Genomic DNA, 21,227 nt, shown 5'->3' with positions numbered 1-21,227 from the left:
CTGTAATCCCAGCACTTTGGGAGGCCGAGGCAGGCGATCACAAGGTCAGGAGATCAAGACCATCCTGGCTAACACGGTGAAACCCCGTCTCTACTAAAAATACAAAAAATTAGCCGGGCGTGGTGGCGTGCACCTGTGGTCCCAGCTACTCAGGAAGCTGAGGCAGGAGAATGGCATGAACCCGGGAGGTGGAGCTTGCAGTGAGATGAGATCGCACCACTGCACTCCAGCCTGGGTGACAGAGCCAGACTCTGTCTCAAAAAAAAAAAAAAAAAAAAAAAGAAATTTACCCAAGAATACTTGCCCCTGGACCACCACACAGCATCAACACAGAGCTTTATAGCAGTGGCTTGTAAAGAGTCACAAACTTGTCAATGCTAGGAAAACCTTATATGATAATAAAGGTTGTCAATGCCACCTGAGAGCTACAGTTAAATTATGAAACTTGGTGAATCCCATCCTGGGAATATTTATTGAAAATTAGATTAAAACCAGAGTCCAATATGTTATCAGAGTTTGACAAAGCATTATCCCTAAGTAATTTTGATTTTTAAGACCAAACTGAAGGAGTACAAACTGGTACCTATCTCCATTCTCTCTGTTATCATCTCCAAGTTACTGAATGTATTAATTGTCATGTCAAGCTGAGATTGATGCTAAGTCCTCATAACGCTGGCACAATATTTGTTACAACCATGTAAGCATATCCTGCCAAACTAATTGTTTTGAAATCAGTATAGAATGACAATTCCTCAAAAACATCAAATAGAAAGAATTTAAAAGGCATGCCAGACCTATCAGCACATAACAGAGGACAGTTTGGTCAACTCCATGAACAACTCTTCCTCACAGTGCTTTGTTACTTCTACCATCCCCTCCAGGAAAAACTACATTTCAAGATTGATATTTTAGAATTTGTGTTACAAAAACAATAGTTATGCTTTACAAACCACTTCCTCACTAGTCAAGATGGTGACAGATTTCCCTAGAGGGGCAGGGATGCTATATATCCACCCACTTCCACCTTAGGCCTTCATGATTCTGTTTTTGGCAAATACAAAGAAATGACAGTAGCAATGAAATCTGCATTAAGAAAATTCACGTAAGGATCCCTATGTGTGGGAACAATCACAACTCCCACAAAGAGTATCTGGAGCTATAAATCAATAGTGATTCTTCATCCTTCACACCGATCCTCTGTGGGAAAAGGTTATGTGACTCATTTGTCTCAACTTTACACACATAGAGTGGATCAGCTTTGATCATCTTATGATGACATAAACAATTCCTCCTTTCAGAAATTAATTAAATAGCACTAATCGTCCTAATAACTGAAAAGATCATCTTCAACAAAAGTTCTCCTTGGAGTTCTGGGAAAAGGGAACAATGAATAATCTTGTAAAAATAATTCTTCTTAAAAGTTCAAACTTGGCCTAACTAAGGGTAAATAGGTTTAGCCATATAAACCAAAGGCCAAAATGTATTAAAATTTCAGGCAGAGGAGAGTAAGTTAGGTCCATAAATAAAATTGTCTATGTATAGCAAGGAATTGTGTTTCCACCTTTCAAATCCAAGTCCAAATGTAAAGAACCTGGAAAGACTTCACCATCAGGAGAAAAAGTAAGTCAGGATGAGATTGAGGTTAACAGGCTAGCTATACACAAAAGGTATTATTTTGGAGGCAAGTAAAAATTATCAGGAAGGGCACAAATTCAGGTTTTCACTTCAATACCATTGTGCCATATGACAATGTATTTTCATCCACTGCCAACATCGTAACTATATCTGCATTATAACACAGCCAATCCCTTCAGATTAATATGCAATTGACCTCTCTGGCTTCTACATATTTCAATGGTGAAATAATTCTTCGGTGTTTGATTTCTTCCTTTCTGACTCACATTCAATAGCAGGCCTTTGATTACTGAGGCCTCCACACCAACTTCTTTCTCCTCTTTCCCTGAGTAATCCCCCTCCACCAAAAAAATAAATAAATAAAAATAAAAATAAATAAAACAACAAAAACCCTACCCTAATTCTAGAAACCAAACCAACGCATCACTTTCCAAGGCTCTGCTGCATTACATTTCTTGCCTTCAAGTCCTCTTTGAGCAGCTTTTCTGTCCACTCAGTTTCCATTAATTCTCCACATAGCAGATAGAGTATAAGAGAAGCCAGGATCTTGCCCTCCCTAAGGGACAAATCTACAACCTCCATCAATAATGAATTTCACCAATGTTTCCCAAGAGGAACAGGGTACAATTAAAAAGGTTATAAGTCCTTGCACTACTAGAACCTAAGGGCGTCTGTGAATGAAACTGGCTTAAGCCCAATTAGAGGAATCAGTACATTTGTCTTCTCTTGGAACAACCTTGCTCTTACGGTTCCCATCAATTCAGTATAAATCTGACTGATCTTATCCAAGAAGTTAATAGAAAATTGCTCACAGTGGGCGACTGCCACCTCAGTTTCCAAGCAGAGACAGATGGAATTTCCCAGATGGTTTGTCACTGGAACGTGTGAGGCTGGATGAGACTTCACAGAAAGCATGGTAGAGCAGAACACCTTCTTGGCCTTCACCCATGTCATAGTGAGGGATCTAAAACTGAGTCTGTTGTAAACAAATCATAATTGCCTCACTAGGCGCAACACCTCATCCTCCTAGCTGCATCCAAGGGTTGCAAATCTTACACTGAAATTAGTCAACATTTCTCAAGAAACCATCATGGGCATATCTCCTTATGAGATAAAAACTGAAGAAATAGACATAGTTATCTTGTCCTACTGAACTTTCCTCTCAAATGAGACTAAAATAAAAGTGCAAGTCTATAAACAAATAAAACAGGTACAAGATAGCATTTCCTGTGGTAATTGCTCTGCTGAGTTAGGCAGATGAAGCAAGATCACAGACGAAACAGACATGGATGTAAAGCCTCAGGAAGGATGCAGGGTCTTGAATAAGGAGGGGTGTGCAGCTGTTCCTGATATGGAGAAAAGTGAAAGGAAAAAATTAATGTGCTGATTCATTCAACGTTATTCATTGAGCTCTTAGTATAAGCTAGACATTGTTCTAAGTGGGAAGGATAGAAAGATAAAAAATAGATAATAAGCATATGGTCTGCAGGGGAGATAGACAAGCAAACAGGAGCTCACAGTTATGTGATCAGTGCTCTTATCCTAGTAAACCTAGAGCACCAGGGAAATACTCCAAGAGTGGTTATCTATTCCAGACAGGAGGCTTCAGAGAAGGTCTACCTTGGAAGTGACTTTGAGCAGAGTCTTTAAATAAGTATTGGACTTAGTGAGATGAAGAGAGATAGGTGGGGGGGGGGGCAGGGAATAGGGGTTTCCAGGAGGATAAAACAGCATGACCAAATGTACGGATGTGGAAAAAAAATGGACATTCAGGGCACCGCATGTAGTTCAGAATGCCTAAAGTCTATAAGAGAGTGGAAAAGGGGTCAGAACTGGGGAGGTGAGCATCACCTGGGGAGGTGAGTATCAGGAAGGCCTTTTTTAGGCTTTACCAAAACCTTGGGGTATTCTCGTGCCCTTTAGAATGATTTTAAAGCACAGGAGTTAAGTGACTACTGTAGTTTTGCTTTCAGGACATACTGTGGTCTGAGTAAATAAAAAGATAACAAGAGAGAACAGAAGAATATTGTAATAATCAAGAGAGAAGCGGTGGGGCTTTCGACTAAAGCAGTGGTAGCAGGAACAGAAAGAGGAGAACAATCATTACGAAAGCAGGAGTTATGATGCTTGGTTTCTGGACATGAAATGGAGAGTCTTGGAAGATGTTTGACTCTGAATAGAAGGAAAAAGAGATGGTAGTAGTTACAGGCAAAAGGAGAGAGGTATGGGTATGTGTAACTGTGTGTGAATAGCATTTGAGATGTGAGAAGGAGAGGTAGAAATGCAGAAAAGACACAGGATAACTGAGAGAATGGACTCCCTGCAGAGGTAGGAAAGGAGAGGCAGAGGACTAGGATTAAAGGTGACTGAAAGCTGGAAGTCATGGAAAAGAGAGGCTGTCTGTGGAGACAGGAATAAACTCTCTTTGTGACTGTGTAGTTGGAGGAATTAAATGGGAAAGCTTGCAAAACAGTTGAAATGTGCTATTAGAGAAAGGGTAAAAAGCCAAGGTTAGAGATTTTTTTATTTAAATGTCATTTGTAAATTAGTAGCTGAAGCTTTGCAAGTGGATAAGCTCCCTGAGGCACTGGGAACAGAGGGAGAAGAGAAGAAAGGCCAGAAGTGTTTTGGGAAATACTCACAGTTAAATTAAAAAGAGCCAAGACCCAGAGAGAAATGAGAAATAGGAAAGTATGGTAGTCCTGAGCCCAGATTAAAATGAATATTAAGAAGGAAGATATCATTCACAATGTCAACATCAATGAAATCTGAGGCTCAACAAAAAGTCATGCCTCAGCAAAATAATAAATTATGCCATTGAGATGGGAAAGATGGAGAATATGGGTGGAGTCAGTGAGAATGTTCCTGATAAGCAAATTCAATTCGATTAGATTTTTATTTTAAAGAGCATTTATTGAATACCGATTATGTGCCAGTAGTAGAGGTCCAAAATTGAATAATAAAGATTAAATAATTCTATGTCCTCTAGAATCTCAATAATAATTTGGATATTGCTTTTAAATTTATTTCATTATTACATCTTAGAGGTTGTCTTAGTATGGATTCCCCAGAGGCTTACCCTGAGACTGATTCAAATACAAGTAGTTTACTGGGAAGTTGATCCCAGAAAATTCCAGTAAGGTTGTGGCGAAGTAAGCAGGAAAGGGAAGAGGTCCACAAAATGTTCACTATGAAGGCAATCAGAGCTCAATTCCACTGCCAAACTCTAACAGACAATATAGAACACATCTTATATCCTAACCAAGAGGAAGGGAAGCGGAGGTGTTAGTCCACCAACTTTCTGTCCAATCATTGGTTGAGGATAACCTTTGGGAATAGGAAATCTCCAGCACTTCCAGCTTTCCCAGCTTGCAAGGAGTTTGCTCTTAACGCTGAAAAAAGTGCTCAGGTAGAAAAGTCACAGGTGTGCCCACTGAGCAGCCTTTGCCTATAGAGGTGAATGCTGGAGACATAGGTAGAGATATATTTGCTACAGGATATGTACAATATGAAGCTTGAAGACTAGCAATTATTAAGATAAAAGATGAATACTGGAAAAGATAAAACTGCAAAGGGATAAATGGAGGCAATTAATAATTCTAATTATAAGCAGGTAGATCAGGAACTTCTAGTTTTTTCCTTAACCACATTTCTATAAAGATGACTATCTTAAAACTTTTAAGATGCAATTTGATACATGCATTATTTCATTATTAGGTCAACAAAATATCTATAGTGCCCTTTATATGTATATTTCATTTTTTAAAAAAAAATTCAGTATCACAAATACCCTGTGGGAAAATAATACATTTTATTCTGATTGAACAGAATAAAATGAGATTTCTCTATCAAATTTCATTTGTTGAATTTAACAGGTTGCGATGAGTTTACTATTACGTTGTAAGTAATCTGGGGCTTTCTATTTAATTAACTATGTATGTTGTATGATTCCAGCAGTTGGCTGAATCCAATCAGAATAGTTAGCTATCAACAGTTGATAATATTTAAAAGCAAGAGAGGGCAAATGCCATTTAAATTTCAGACACCCAACCTTCCAAGTAATCACTGTTGCTTGATACTTACTAAGCACTACCACGTGCTAGCACAGCTGAGATTTAGTTTATTGCAAGGATCCTTGTCCTTGGGAGAATATGGGGAAAAACTTCAAAGGTACAACATATAAACATAGATGTTCTAAAACACATCCAAACCAGATATTGATCAGAACTTAAGGTGATTTTTAAAATTTCTTCCTCATCAGTAGTCCTTTGATTTTTTTCAGTGAATAAAACTGCAAAACTTTCAAAAACACCAAGTTTGTGCTACCATGATAGTATTTAATGTAAGTTATTTCTGAGATATGAGGTGAGATGCTGGAAAGAAAGCTGGGCTCCCTCACTGGTATCAATTTTTTCAGGGGTATAAGGTCATACCTCAAAAAACTGAAACTTGCAAGGTAATGCAGGCCTTCGGAGCCTGTGATGGTTCATTTTAATTGCCAGCTCACAGGGTGTTTCTGAATGAAATTAACATTTAAATCAGTGAACTCTGGGTAAAACAGACTGCCCTCCAAAATATGAATGGGCCTCACCCAATCAACTGAAAGCCCGAATAGACCAAAAAGACTGGCCTCCCTACAGACGAGGAAATATCCCAAAGACTGCTATCGAACTTCATCTGCACCACTGGCTCTCCCGGGTATCTCATCTGACTGAGTACTGCAGATTTTGTACTTCCCAGCCGTCATAACTGGACAAGCCAATTCCTTATAATAAATCTCTGGCTATATACATACACATCCTGTTGTTCTGTTTCTCTGGAGAATCCTAAGACAGAGCCCTTGGCAAACAGTCAAATTTAGGCATGTAAAAATCCCCAAACGCCAAGGTTTATAGTGTTACTTGTTTAATTTAAAGAGTGCTTTTTGCTTTAAAGTTGAAAGATTTCAATGGATTCACTTCCACAGATTACTGACTAGTAAAAGTAGTTGAAATGTGTGGATAACTCACATATGCTATCTCATTTAGTCCAAAATTCCTATAAGCTAGGCAGTATTATTATTACCATATCACAGAAAACATTTCTAAGACTGGAGCATGGGTTATGGAATCAGACTGAGTTGACCTTAGGCTAGTTATTTAACTTCCCAAAGTAGCAGTTTATGCCTCTGCAACAAAGGAGATAAATATTATCTTCTCTTGCACTTGTGTAAGAAGTAAATATGATATAAAACATGTAAAGCACTTTGACCAGTCTCTGGCCCAATGAAAGTATTTACTATGCTGCTGCTGCTATTATAAAACTTTTAAAGCATGAAGTATCTACCAAGATAATAAGGTGTGGACAAAAGATACTCTATTTCTATGTTCAGTATGTTATATAATTCCAAGAACAACTTTTTGTCAAACTAATTTGTTTGGTGTTTCTGTGTTTTTTAAAATGTTCTATATACATCTAAATGCCTGGTCTGCAAAGGCTTCCTGCAGAAGGTGGCATATTGCTAATGTACTTGAAGATGGGGACTTGAAAGATATAAAAAGGATTTGACATCTGGCATGGTGACTCAATTAATTACTGTGTTGGATTAATTAGTGAGCTGAATCTCCCGAGCCAACACCATGAGTTTGAGCAGAGTAACATTACATCAGTTGGCGAATAAGCAATTTAAGAGAGTGCGCTAATCCAAATTTGATTCAAGGTTGGGTAGGGAAGGGGTAGTAGGCTATATATTTTATTATAAGGAATATTTATGATTTCAAATACATATTATAGTACTGTCCAAATTATGAAGAGGTAACGAAACTCCAGAAGTCTTTGAATTAACTTTTAACTGCTCAAGTAGTCTAATTACATAATAAATATTTTGCCCATCGGGGAAAAAAAAGGTATATTTCTAATTTTTGCATACTTCCTCCCAGAGATTTTTATAAATTTATGATTCATGTTAAGAAATCATCAACAATTTTATCATGCTCAAATCATGTTACAGATGTTATACTGAGAATGCAGTGTGGCAGAGTCTTTAAAAAAGCAGACTCTCGAATCAGAAGTGAGAATTTTTATTTTCTTATCTGTAAAATATGATTTATGATAGAACCAAATTCACAGGTTTTTTGGAGGACTAAATGAGCTAATCTATTTCCATTTTCCAGACATATATGTTAACCAATTTAATGTACAGTAGTAACAGTAGTAGGAATAATAATACTAGTAGTATTTAATGATATAAACTCAGAAGTAAATTTTGGAAGAGGATGTTATTTCAAAAGAAAAACATTTGAAAATATATTTTAGTGAGGCAACTAAATTTTAAAATAAGGAAAAATGCTGTATTTTAACTAAATAAAATAATCTGATATTTAAACCCTAAGACAAAAGAAGAAAACTGAAGTATTAAAATTGTTTTCTATAAATAATAATCACCCATTACCCAATTGTTGATAAGAGTAGTCATGTTTTAAATAGTATCAAAAATTCTGAAAATTTCATATAAGTTAACTCCTTTTAAAAATATTAAATATGGCATAAAATAGCTTTACAGTCATATAGAACTATTAAAACAGCAAAATGACATCAACTGTCTAAAATCAGAAATTATTTCAATGAAAAATCAAAAAATCAAACTTTCTCAGACAGGTTTATCTTCTATCCATCACGATTTAGCATATGGTAAAAATGTCATAAAACTACCATTCTGTATACATACAGAGAGTAATAGCAAGATTAATCAAAAATAGCATTTTAGTAAATATATCCTTTTAATATAGTAAACTGGAAAATGTTCATCTTGCATGTCAACTATAGCTGATACAGTGTCAGTACACTTTTGAAGAAATATACAAATGATTAAAGGTTGCATTGGTATCTGATACACTGTGATAAATAAGATAAATATGATATAGTTTAAAATGTTTAGTAAGCAATGCTAGAAGACAAATAGAAACTCCCAGATAAAATAAGTTCAGAATAGCATTTAATTCAATCTTTGATGTTTAGACAATCCTTCTCTTGCCTTTCTTAACATTCATTAGCTTGAGAAATGGGCATAGTTAATATTGCTCTCTGAAAGGAATCAATAAAACAATCTGTTAATACAACTCAATCAACTCAGGCCTGCATTTTGTGGCTACATCATAAATCTCTTTTGAAGTAGCTGCACTGGTCCACCTAGAACAAATTGCCCAGATTATTAAATATTTGGTCTGGACAGTAAGGTCAACTTGTTTGGTCCTTAAATGTATGTGAAAACCCCTACTTCATCCTTTTATGGATAAATACATGAATGTACAAAGTAATAAATATACCCCTGGGATCTCATGCACTCTTTAAAAGTTTGGTAACACAAATATTTCCTATTTATTCTAATCATTACTTTTAGTTGAACCAACAACCTCTGTCACATCCACATGGTACTGAATAAACGGAGATCCACATGTATCAATTTCTTTCATGTAATAACTTGAAGAAGGGATTTCCTTCATGTAATAAATCAAAAAAGGAATGTAATGTTGCTGAACCCAGTACACCTGTCGAAACCCCTCTGGGAGTTCTTATGTCCCTTTAGCATAGATAGAGTCATTTAAAAGTCACAAGACTGTTCCTACATAAATGGCATTTAGAGAGAAGGACTTTCAGGGGAATAAATACTTATAAAATTTCTGGATCCTCTAAGGAATATGAAACATTTTTCTTCCCAAATTTCATCACCTGTATTATCACTTATTATAAGAGAGGTTTTCAGCTATTGTTTTTCTTTTATCCCATGTGGTAGGCAGAATAGCTCCTTGCAAAGATGTTTACATCCTGACCTCTAGAACTTGCGAACATTCCTTTGCATGGCAAAGAGAAATGAAGGAAGCAAATGGAATTGAGAGTGTTAATCAGCTGACCTTAAAATAGAGAAATTAGCTTAGACGACCCAGGCAGACACAGTGTAATCATAAGCATCCTTAAATGTGTAAGAGGGAAGCAGAAGAGTCAGAGATGAAATGTGGACATGAGAAAGACACCATCAGGCCCTGTGGCTTTGAAGATGGAAGGGGGTCTATGAGGGAAGGGCCATGGGCAGCCCTCAGAAACTGGAAAAGGAAGAAAACAGATTCTCCTATAAAGCATCCGAAAAGGAGTTCAGACCTGCAGACACCTTGATTTTAGCCCAGTGACACCCAATTTGGATTTCTGACTTCCATAACTGCAAGATAATAAGTTTATGTTGTTTTAAGGCACAAAGTTTGTGGTGAGTTGCTGAGGCAGGAATAGCAAACTTATATATCCAATTAAGAAATAAAGTTTAAATGTAACCAAACTACCTACCTTTCCTTTTATTTATTTATTTGTTTATTTATTATTTTGAGATGGAGTCTTGCTCTGTCACCCAGGCTGGAATGCAATGGCACGATCTTGGATCACTGCAGACTCTGCCCTCTGGGTTCAAGCAATTCTCCTGCCTCAGCCTCCCGAGTAGCTGGGACTACAGGCACCCGCCACCATGTCTGGCTAATTTTTTTTTTGTATTTTTAGTAAAGATGGGTTTCGCCATGTTTGGCCAAGCTGGTCTCGAACTCCTGACCTCAAGTGATCCACCTGCCTCAGCCTCCCAAAGTGCTGGGATTACAAGAGTGAGCCATTGTGCCCAGCCTCCATTACTTTTAAAACATCTAATTAATCAATAATCCACATAATCATGCCAAGAGATAGACTTTCTGTTCTCAGAACTTTTACAAAAAAGCTGAATAACAAAAATTATAATGCTGACCACTCATCCCTGCTTTTAAAGGTACAAACAGTATTACCAAGGAAAAACAAAGTTGTTTATTTCTTGTTCTTCATGAAAACCTGTAATGGATGACAATTTGTGTCATCTGAAAAATAAAGGCAATTTTATATATTACTAAATGTGAACAGTCTTAGTCTGGCTAAGCAGATAAAGCAATAACCTTACATAGTACCTTACTAGCCACAATTTAGTATGAGTAACCTGTTTCTGTCTAAATTCTGCGTATATTACTGTCAGACACAAACCACTTGAAAAGTATCCAAGTTTTGCTGTCCACGAAAAAGCAAAAACAAATGGTTATTTTTAGTGATTTCATTGGAAAGCAAGCAAAGAGAATTTCTGAGCTATGGCAAAATATTAACAGTCGATGACAAAATATTAACCATCTCGGAATATCCACATACCAAAGAATTATTATTCAAGTCCATCTTCCCAGGAAACGGCCCCCAGGTTGTTCCCACTGGAAGTTGCTGTCGACTCTGAATTTTTCGTTCCCCATCTTTCTGAAACACCTCCAGCTCTCCTGCAGACAATGAAACAGAAGTGTTTAGAATACTTACTTGTACTTTATCAGCAGCCACCTCTTTTTGTGTGTTTGCTTTACACACATGATATTCTCAGGATTCATATAAAGAGAATTAATTATGCTTGTCTGAAAAACAACTCATCTTAACCTGAGAGGAAAATAAAACTTGTCCTTATAAATTGTATTCAAATTTAGTCCAATTTCTTCCTTTCACCTTTTCACGCGCATCATCTACTGAAGCCAATTCTTTTTAGTTAAGTCTTTAAGAACCAGAAACAATAACACTCCCTTAAAAAGCACTGATCCAATGCCAAAACAGGTAGACAAGAAACAGTAGGACAATCACTTTGTGTTAAAATTCTTGTATTTATTCAAGACTGTCAAACAACAATATGTGGAGAGTTTTTGAAGTACTTGGTAATTTTCTGAAATTGACTACCAGTTTCAATAGGTAAAATGGCTACATGTACAATATATAGCAAGGCATGTTTTTCAAATAAAAAATGTTTAGGCGGAGTTTTTACTTGTTTTTCTGTATTTGGTATACTGAATAGAACTCTATTGTACCAAAAAAACACTTTAGAAATAACAGCTTTGGAAGGTCTTCTTCCTTTCATTTACTCCAGAGTAATATTTTGGAACCTATAAAGGGAAATAGGAAGTAAAGACAGTATACACACTTGCATAAAGTAAGAATTCATTAAATGCTTGCTTAAGAAATAAATGAATGGAGTAATATACAAATAAATAAAAGAGGGCCTCAAAATTTCAAAAAAAAAAACGGCCAATAGCTTAAATGTTGTTTGGGATAGATAGAAAAAAATCACAATCAGGACTTGCAGCCTGTCTTTAAAATAATTATATCTAGGATATTTATTCCCCAAAGAGTATTACCATGCCATATCACCATACTAAAATGTTTATATTTTAAAAATTTTATCTCAGTAACCTGACTTCATTGTGTTTTAATGTTATTTATTTTCAGCCTGATCAACAGCAGACATGAGAATATGAAGGAATGAAACAGAAAGAAATATTAGGTTGGTGCAAAACTATGGCAAAAACCACAATTACTTTTGCGTCAATTTTAATGTCAATGAAAATCCATATAGAATAGAAAGCTGAGGAAAATAGAATAGAATATATTCAGTACTTATATTTTCTTTTCTTTCTTTTTTTTTTTTTTTTTTTTTGAGACAGAGTTTCGCTCTTGTTGCCCAGGCTGCCTCTCGCGTTCAAGAGTTTCTCCTGCCCCAGCCTCCCAGATAGCTGAGATTACAGGCAAAGCGCCATCAGGTCCGGCTAATTTTGTATTTTTAGTAGAGCAGGGTTTCTTCATGTTGGTCAGGTTGGTCTCAAACTCCTGACCTCAGGTGATCCACCCTCCTCGGCTTCCCAAAGTGCTGGAATTACAGGCGTGAGCCACCGCGCCTGGCCTAGTAATAACATTTTCTAAATGCTATATGTCATGACAGGTAACATATGAAATTGTTGCCTTAATCTCGCTTTAGCTTCTTTTCAAGTTAGTAGCTATCTTTAAATACATAGATTCAATCTTGAGTTTTTTTTCAAAAAGAAACACTGCCAACCTGAGTTCAATTCTATCTCTTCTTTATTTCTCTATTTAGTGTCACCTCCTTTTAATAGTTTAAATACCAGACATTATTGTTCATGTTTTCATTATTGCTTATCCTGAAAACCAAAACTAAAGTATATAAACTACAATCAGCTAAAATATTTCGGTAGTGGTTAATTTGTGTCCATGGTAAAATTTAAATTTATCTATATCTGAGCAATAAAGATGCAATGTTCATAACAATTTCATGTTCCCAATCAAAAATTTAAATTCAGTGACAACACTTTCATTCACCCTTCTTCTCATACTCTCTTTCTTTACCACTTGAAAAATACACTGAAAATTGAAGAACACATTAAATTAAGACAAATACATTCTCCAACTTTTTAAATTCTGGTATATCAACAGCTAATGATGATCAGCAGTGAGGAAAATGAGCCCAGAAAGATTCAATAAGTCCGAATGTCTGAAAGATATAAATAGAATATGTATAGTAAATAACATATTAATGCCTAAGTGCTAGATCCTGATGCTTATTCAGTGTCCAGAAACTATGGAAAGACAATAATTTGTTTTCTGTATACAGAATAACAAATCCATTTATGAGATTTTCCTCTGAAAATGTTTTTCATCTTTGTGCAATCTTTTTGATTAATGCATTGGAATGAGAGACCCTTTATAGAAACACCCTCAGAGACAGAGCACAAAGATAACAATCTACTCTGATGTCAGAGAGGAATCAGTGGGACAACACGACTCAATATATGCATATTCACTTTCTTTATTGAAATATTTAGGATAATTTTCTTATTTGAAAATAAACTGTTTAATTTCTATTGGCTAGGAGTTCTCAGTATTTTTTTCAACCATACTTACTTACATTTAAAACAGTTTATTTACAATTTACCATTTAAAATAAAATACATTTCAATCTCTCAGCTAAATACAAGTTAAAAAATCTTCTTTTCTACATAAAAATATACCCAAATAATTTGCTTCTTTTTACACACTAAAAAACCAGTCATGTCACACTTAAGTGATACCAGAGGAATCAAGAGAATCTTTGAAAACCCTTTAAAAAAGTAATTCATCCTCTCTTTCTGCCACTGACATATTTCATTTGAAAAGGGTTCGGACTCAGTAAACAGTGACTCCTTATCTATACCTGTGGATTTACAAGCAGCTCTGTCTTTTAATGGATTAAGAACTACAAACTTGGGGCAGATCGTAAAGTGATATCCAAATGTCTCCAAAGTTTCTGAAGTGTCTTTGATTATCCATTAAAATTTTAAGCAGACCAAAAATACTTTTACAAGCTCTTAAATATGGCCACAACAGAAAGTCCAGTAACTGTTCAAAATATCAAGTCAATCTTTTCAACTTTACTAGACAAGCAAGAATACCCCAGTCTCCTTTCTTGCTTGCCAACAAGTTATTTCAGGGTTTAGGAAAATCCTTTCTTATGCTGAAATAGTTAAATAAAAATATTCATTTATTCACAATAGCATTTCTAAAAACTGCAAGCATAGCGCAAATAATTAGCATGTATATTCTACCAAGGTTACATAGGTTAATGATAGCAAAAGAAACAAAACATTGTATAAAGGGAAGTTATATTTAGCTTACATATTGCTTAAGAGCATGATATTTTATTTTTTTTCCAAAAATTAATAGGTGTTATGAAATAGAGGAAAGATTACTGCACTAAAAGTAAGAAGACTTTTACGCCAATTCTGTTCAATAACCAGCTGAACGGCCTCAAATAAGTTATATCTTTCCTGAGTCTTTGGTTTGTCATTGTTAAAAGAGTGGTTTGCACTCACTCACAACTTGCTAAGCTGTTTTTCAACACTGACAGTCCATGATAGCATGATTTTCCTTCCCTACATACAACATATTATGAGAAGTAGAAGGGCACTGGGCTGGTGGGTCAGAGACTTAAGTCCCCGAACCACTTTATCAGAGGATGGATGTTTGACTTGAAAAGATCCTAGATATTCTGAAATAAGATGGAAAAGCTCCAATTCTTGTTTGATTTGTTTATTTATTCCTTTATGCCTCATTCATTCGTTTATTCATTCATTTATTTTATAAATATTTATTGGGTATCTACTAAGTACCAGACAGTGTGTTAGGCCAAAGAATAAAGCAAAAAACAAAACAAGTCTGAACCTGGATGAATCCATGAAATAAAATCCATATGGCTTGGGAAGTAAAAGTCATAGAACTTAGTGATTGTTCAGATTTTAGAACTTACGGCAGAGAGAATCCTAGAATGTTACACAGGTATCTCACTTAGGAACATGAGCCAATGGCCATGTTCCTGTTGAGACAGAAGAACACAGAAAAGCAAGAATTAAGAGTAAAATAAGGAGTTATAGTTTGGTAATGTTGATATTAAAGTAGCTATAAAGAAGGCAATAGGTGATTTTAGGTAGGCAAGTATAGGCCTGGGCCCAGAAGCAAGGTCTTAACTAGAAGCAAGGTCTTGGCATTTATTCAGTAATTAAAACCACCTTGTATATGGTAATACAAGCCATAGGATTAAAGAGTATATCATGATAAATAAGAAGACCTAGGACAGAATTCTAAAGACCTTCAAAGGCATAGTGATGCAGGAATAGGCATAGAAACTTTAGGAGAATTGGCAAGAGACATAGAAAAAAAATTGGATATAGTACCATAGACACAAAGGGGTTGATTGAGAATTTGAAGGAGAGGGGAATCAATCAAGGAATCTGAAAATTTATGAAAGTAAGAAAAGAACTAGAGGCCAGACATGGTGGCTCAGGCCTGTAATACTAGCACTTTGGGAGGCCGAGGTGATTGGATCACCTGAGGGTCAGGAGTTTGAGACCAGCCTGGTGAACATGGTGAAACCCCGTCTGTGTTAAAACTGTAAATATTAGCTGGGTGTGGTGGTGCATGTCTGTAATCCCAACTACTCGGGAGGCTGAGGCAGGATAACTGCTTGAGTATGGGAGACAGAGGTTGCAGTGAGCCAAGATCGCACCACTGCACTCCAGCCTGGGTGACAGAGCAAGACTCTGTCAAAGGAAGGAAAGAAGAAAGGAAGGGAAAGGGAAAGGGAAAGGAAAGAAGGTGGAAGGGGGAAAAGGGAAGGGGGAAGGGAAGAACTGGAAAGATTCCTTTGGATGAGATGGCGATCACAGGTATTTGGAGTGAAAGGAGTTTTGTAAAGTGGTAGACCGGGATACACGCTGGAATGGGCTCACAATTGAATGAGAGAAGAGTAACTGTAATAAGCCATGTGATCCTTAGCAAGTTACCTAACCCTTTGAACTTCAGTTTCTGCATGCAAAGTGGGAACTGCAATAGCTTTCTAAAAAGGTTGCTGTGAGAATTAACAATATGCAAAGGCAAAGTACCTGATAAATATTTACTACTTCACCAAAAAGAAACTGAAGAATTCTAAGAGCATGTCCATATACTTCCATTATCACATCCAACCATTCATTGATGTCTGCTTGTGGTCATGTGCCCTCTTTGTCGCCTTTATCCAAATCACTCCTCATATCCTGACTTATTTTCTTTTCCATTGGCTGTTGGATTCACCCTTCTTATCAGCATTTTTAAGGTCTTCATCAACTCAGAAGTAGACAACCCACCAGCCTCAATTCATTCTACAGCTCCAATTCAGGTTTCAAATCTCTGCCAGGATAAACTGATTAAAACTCCACTTTCATCATGTTACACATTTATGCAAGTTCCTTCACTAGCTACTTCTTGGCCATCCCAAATTGAACATATCTGCCTGAATTTTAATACCACTGATACTGCTCCACAGTATTTGCCTGACTCTTGCGTTCTACTGCTCTCCCAAATGTGTTCTTCCCTCCAGTCAAAAAAGCCTTCTTCCCCTTCCATTCCTCCTCATCTCCAGTTTAGCTCCCCCATAACTTTCTGAGAATGGTTCCCGCTATCTGGCAGACACATCCTATTTCTGCCTGCCTTAATAGACCCTTTTAATGTTGCAAGGTCAAGCCCAAAGCTATTCTCCTTCATGCACCTTCTCTGAATTCTAGAGAAAACCGAATTTTTCTTCCCTAATACTCCCATTGCATTTATAGTCCAATATCATACAGTTTTGCATTAAATTATTCCCTAGTAGGTTTCTCCTTGATAATGTAGTTCACCTCAACAGAAACATAAACATTTTAATCTACAAATTTCTTTAATAATTCTGTTTATTCCCTGGTAATTAATAGAGTTTGTGACACATGATATTTGAAAAATACAAATGGAACACAATTGATGGGATGAAAATTTTGATGATATGACGTATCTCAATTTTAGTACAATTGAAGTTGATTTTTGGAGACAAAAGAGAGTTGTCTTAATATGTGTCTGCTCTTTGTATTACAACAAGCATCCATTTCACTTGTTCAACCGTCTATGTAATGCGTTCACATACATTACCTCATCTATAGAATACGGAGTGGGATAAAAAAATAAAAAATGTTCTTCTCTGCCCAGTTCATATTTTTGCAGTTATTCTTCAAAAAGAAGCCTGATTTTTTAACATGCTGGGTAAGTTCACAGAAAATATTTGAGGCATATAGGACGGACTAATCAATTTTGGTAAAAGATAATATTGTTAGTGCTCAGGGCTGTTTCTCTTATCTTCTTGATAATGCATACTTTTAAAAGTCTGTGATTACTCAAAGACTTATGATAGCTTAACTTAAAAAAAAAAAGGCCCTAAGTCAGAAATCACTACCAAACATCCCACAGCTTTTTAAAATATCAACCCACTTTTTGGCCTAAATAAAAGAAATTCACTGGTGGAGAGAAATACTTAAAATCACCAGAGACACCCTCAAATATTTTTTCTTTGAAAGTGCTATCAAGACATTGTAGTTTTTTAATACGGTCTTTTTGATGCCTCTTTAGAAAGCAAAGGATATGAACATAGTAGCACACCAAAGGGGAACAGACAGATATGAGTCTTTTAGAATAGTTACCAGCAATCATGCTTCACCTAGATTCAGCATTAAGTTGATGATATAAACATATAAGGTAATTACAGAACGACCCTTAAGTCAAGGCTCAGATTTCATAGGACATAGCTGCAAGTAAATGAGATGACAGAAGATCATATTGCATTTGCTGAAAATACAATTCGGATTGGTTTGAACTTGGTTTTAAATATACAACCAAATTTTAAAGCAGACCACATGAATTAGCTCATAATATTTATCAGGCCATAGTATAGCAGAAGGCTATAGGGTCAGAACCCATATTTATATTTTCTTCATGGTTGGAAGATATTATACATCATGGTATCAAACATGGACAGCCCCGAAGTCATGCTGAGTTCAAAAAGCACTCAAAGATTCGAAAAATCTCAAAACATTTTCAAAGTCAGCCAAGGTGGCTGAAGTATGGCAGAGCTCTTGCTATTTTATGGTTTAACCATTTGACAGCTGCCTGCCAGATACCTAAGAGGGTTAGATCATTTCACTGCTGATTATCTTCACAGCCAAACTGCAGTCTTTCCATTATGTGTGTTTCCTCAGGCGTTAATAACCATGTTTCATCTGCATTTTGAGACAAATAGCACCATTTATATTATGCTATATTGATCCATGTCTAAGCATGATTTGGCTCAGGAAAGGATAGTTCTTGGTTGGTGACTACAAATTGCCTTATAGAGATACTTTTTCTAATTTTCCTTCTCAATGTTTGAGTCATACAGTCACAACACATACTAAACTACAGTTTTGAACATAAACTTGAAATACGACGTTCCCTATTCAAGTACTCTAGTCAAACCCTGATAAATCAGGCTGGCCATGCAGTGATCTTATCCCTTCTGACTCTTTAATAAATCGAACCTTGTAAGTTCCTACTGTTGGAAGTTGTCACTAAATGAAATTGTGACCTTATCCGGCGCATGAACTTATCCTGCTGACAACTACATTTATTGTGTGGATAAGAAAGGAAAAAAAGAAAAAGGGAATAAAGAAAAAATGAGATATTTGATAATTCTGATCTTAGCCATATGTAACTCTAACAGATGGGATCTTTTTGATGTTCCATTAATGATTTGCCAAAGATGAGTCTCTACTTAGAGAAAAATGCTCACCCTAGGTAAGTGCTGGGGGCACTGCAGATGGTATTAAAAGAGCATGAGGAGGTACTGGGTGACAGCAGCAAATCAGAAGCTATTAGTCCAACACAAAGAGCACTGAATTAGCTTGTAATTGCACTGGAAAAGATAACATAATGGTGGTGGCAAAATAGAAACATTCCCTTTTCATGCGATGAATTCAGTACCTAAAAACTCTAACACAACACACTGGAATGGTCTAAAACCTAGAGTAAAATTACTGTATTTCTCAAGAATGCAGAATGCTCTCTTCGGCTATAGTTTCTAAAAAGTCATAGAAATCAATGTGTACAGCATCATATAAGACGCAAATTTACATTTATATGCTACCAAATATTGACATATATTACAAACTCAGGAACCTTTTACCTTATTATTCTGGCTGGTCTTAAGGATTTATTCTGAGACAGGTTATTCTTTCTATCTTAAGGACCATTGAAACTTTCCAATTGTCATTTTTATTATAGAGAAATAGAGAAGACGAAATATGTGGGTAGGCAGTAATATTATTGGTAATGAAACAGAAAATTCTAAGTGTTTTTAAAAACAACACCATGGGCTGGGTACAACGGTTCACGTCTGTAATCCCAGCAATTTGTGAGGCCGAGGAGGGTGGATTGCTTGAGCTCAGGAGTTCAAGACCAGCCTGGGCAACATGGCAAAACCCTGTCTTTACAAAAAAATATAAAAATTAGCCAGGTGTGGTGGCATGAGCTTGTAGTCCCAGCTACTCAGGAGGCTAAGGTGGGAGGATTGCTTGAGCCCGGGGGGGATCAAGGACTACAGGTGTGCCACTGCACTCCAGCCTGGGTGACAGAGCCAGATCCTGTCTTTAAAAAAAAAAAAAAAAAAAGAACATCTGAAAAACCCACCATGAAATAACTAGAAGACCTTCACTTACATCACTGCATACAAAATAAGTTTTATATTCAGAGGCCATGTTCAAGGTTGGGAGAAAGAAATTGCCATATTCTGCCCTTTGCTCTAAAGTCTTTTTATATGAACAAAGAAACGGGAAGAAACAGCCCATCCCAGGTGTCTGAAAATATTCACCTGGAGTGTGACTAGCTCTTGCAAATGTTCGGAAAAGTCATTAGAAGGTGGAGCTGTGGTCACTGGAGACTTTTCAGCTGCTGGAAGTTGAGTGGGAGGGAGCAGGTCACCACTCTTTCGCTCAAGAAGCCTGGCACAGTGTGCTTCTTTGCTGCCAGAAACCTTCCCTGACCTTCTAGAGAACATCCCGTGTCACAGCTGACCTGATACTACTTCCTGATCCAAATGTGAAGAAACAGAGGGAGGTTATGTTTTGGGAGCTCCAGTTAGTGGGGGTATCATCTTGGAAGTAAGAGGACTTGGCTAGCAAGCACAGGAAACAGCAGTGGGATGTGCAGCAGCTAAAAGTCAGTCTACCAGCTGGAGGGCCACAGAAAGGTCAGTCCATGAAGAGTACAGGTCAGAGAAGGTGTGTTTTTCTCCAGGAGGAAAAACTCCAAAGAAGAAACAAGATAAAAATCAACTATTGATCCTGTCCGATGACAAGATAGGAAGAAATAATTTTTAAAGAACATCAATAGAACTCATTGATATTTATGGCACTAAATTTAGTCAATCAACATCATTTATTTATTTATTTAGTCAACACGTAGTCTGTTAAAACTGCCTGCTTTTCATAGGCTGCTGTCGTTAATTTAGAAGAAGATAATTCACTTATAAGAGAACTTATCACAAGTCATTGCTGATATTTAACAATCACATATACTTGTTTGTTTGTAGACGTGCTAGATCCTGTGTTAGCTTGATATCTATAACAAACCAAGATATGGTCATGTATTGTAACATGATGAGATTGTATAGTTGGAGATGAAAGGAAATATACTGACAAGCTTTGACAGGTAAATATTGTTAGACTTCAGTTGTGATTAGAATGAGTTTTGCCTGGAAGTAAAGATCTTCAGGAGGTTCCAGTTGGGAGTGGAGAGGTGATTTTTTAGGTCACAAAATTATAAAACCAAAGGATGGCAGAATGATTTGACAGATGAATAAATGACAAGGGAAAAATAAAAGCATTACTTTGAAACCTTTCAGTCTAACCCAGGGAGCTAATACTACACTGTGAGGTACTCTCATTCACTAATAGAAATGTTCAGAAGACTGGTCTGAAGTAGAATTCCATTACAGATTTTTAAATTTTTATTCAGAGAACAAGTATAACAAGTACCATGTGTCTTTAAAAAGAGTTTGTTCAAAAATAGAGTGGAAAACAGAACCATAAAGAAATAAAAATGTAACATATAACCAATGAATATAGTCCCTAGGATACTTGAGTTCATGCTTTGAGTTCAATACTACTGCCAGCACACTTCAAATAATATCTAAATATGTTATGAAACTGTGATGCAGATCCCAAAATTTAGGAGAATAAGTCCTATGCAGTACTAAACATTAAAGTGTTAACTGTGCTACGCACTAAATTCTCTTACAGTGTGGCATCTTCAATAAACATACTATATATTTATTTACTTTAAAAATGCCTTAGTCGATAGAAAGATCTCACTTATAGGCTATAATTTGGCACAAAGTT

At 36.3% G+C, this 21,227-nt stretch overlaps 1 protein-coding gene across 5 annotated transcripts in view; it reads right to left on the bottom strand.

The window, feature by feature from the left end:
* Positions 1–21,227, bottom strand: part of ZFPM2 (zinc finger protein, FOG family member 2) — a 483,598-nt gene that overhangs the window by 232,004 nt on the left and 230,367 nt on the right. For all 5 annotated transcript variants that reach the window (XM_009455782.5, XM_001158075.7, XM_063817340.1 and 2 more), the window contains one exon: positions 10,816–10,934. In XM_009455782.5, the coding sequence (XP_009454057.4) occupies positions 10,816–10,934 (119 nt within the window). The remainder of the gene's footprint in view (positions 1–10,815; positions 10,935–21,227) is intronic.

This window comes from Pan troglodytes, chromosome 7 (genome assembly GCF_028858775.2).
Source record: "Pan troglodytes isolate AG18354 chromosome 7, NHGRI_mPanTro3-v2.0_pri, whole genome shotgun sequence".
NCBI lineage: Eukaryota > Metazoa > Chordata > Mammalia > Primates > Hominidae > Pan > Pan troglodytes.
This window is presented reverse-complemented; position numbering and strand designations above follow the sequence as displayed.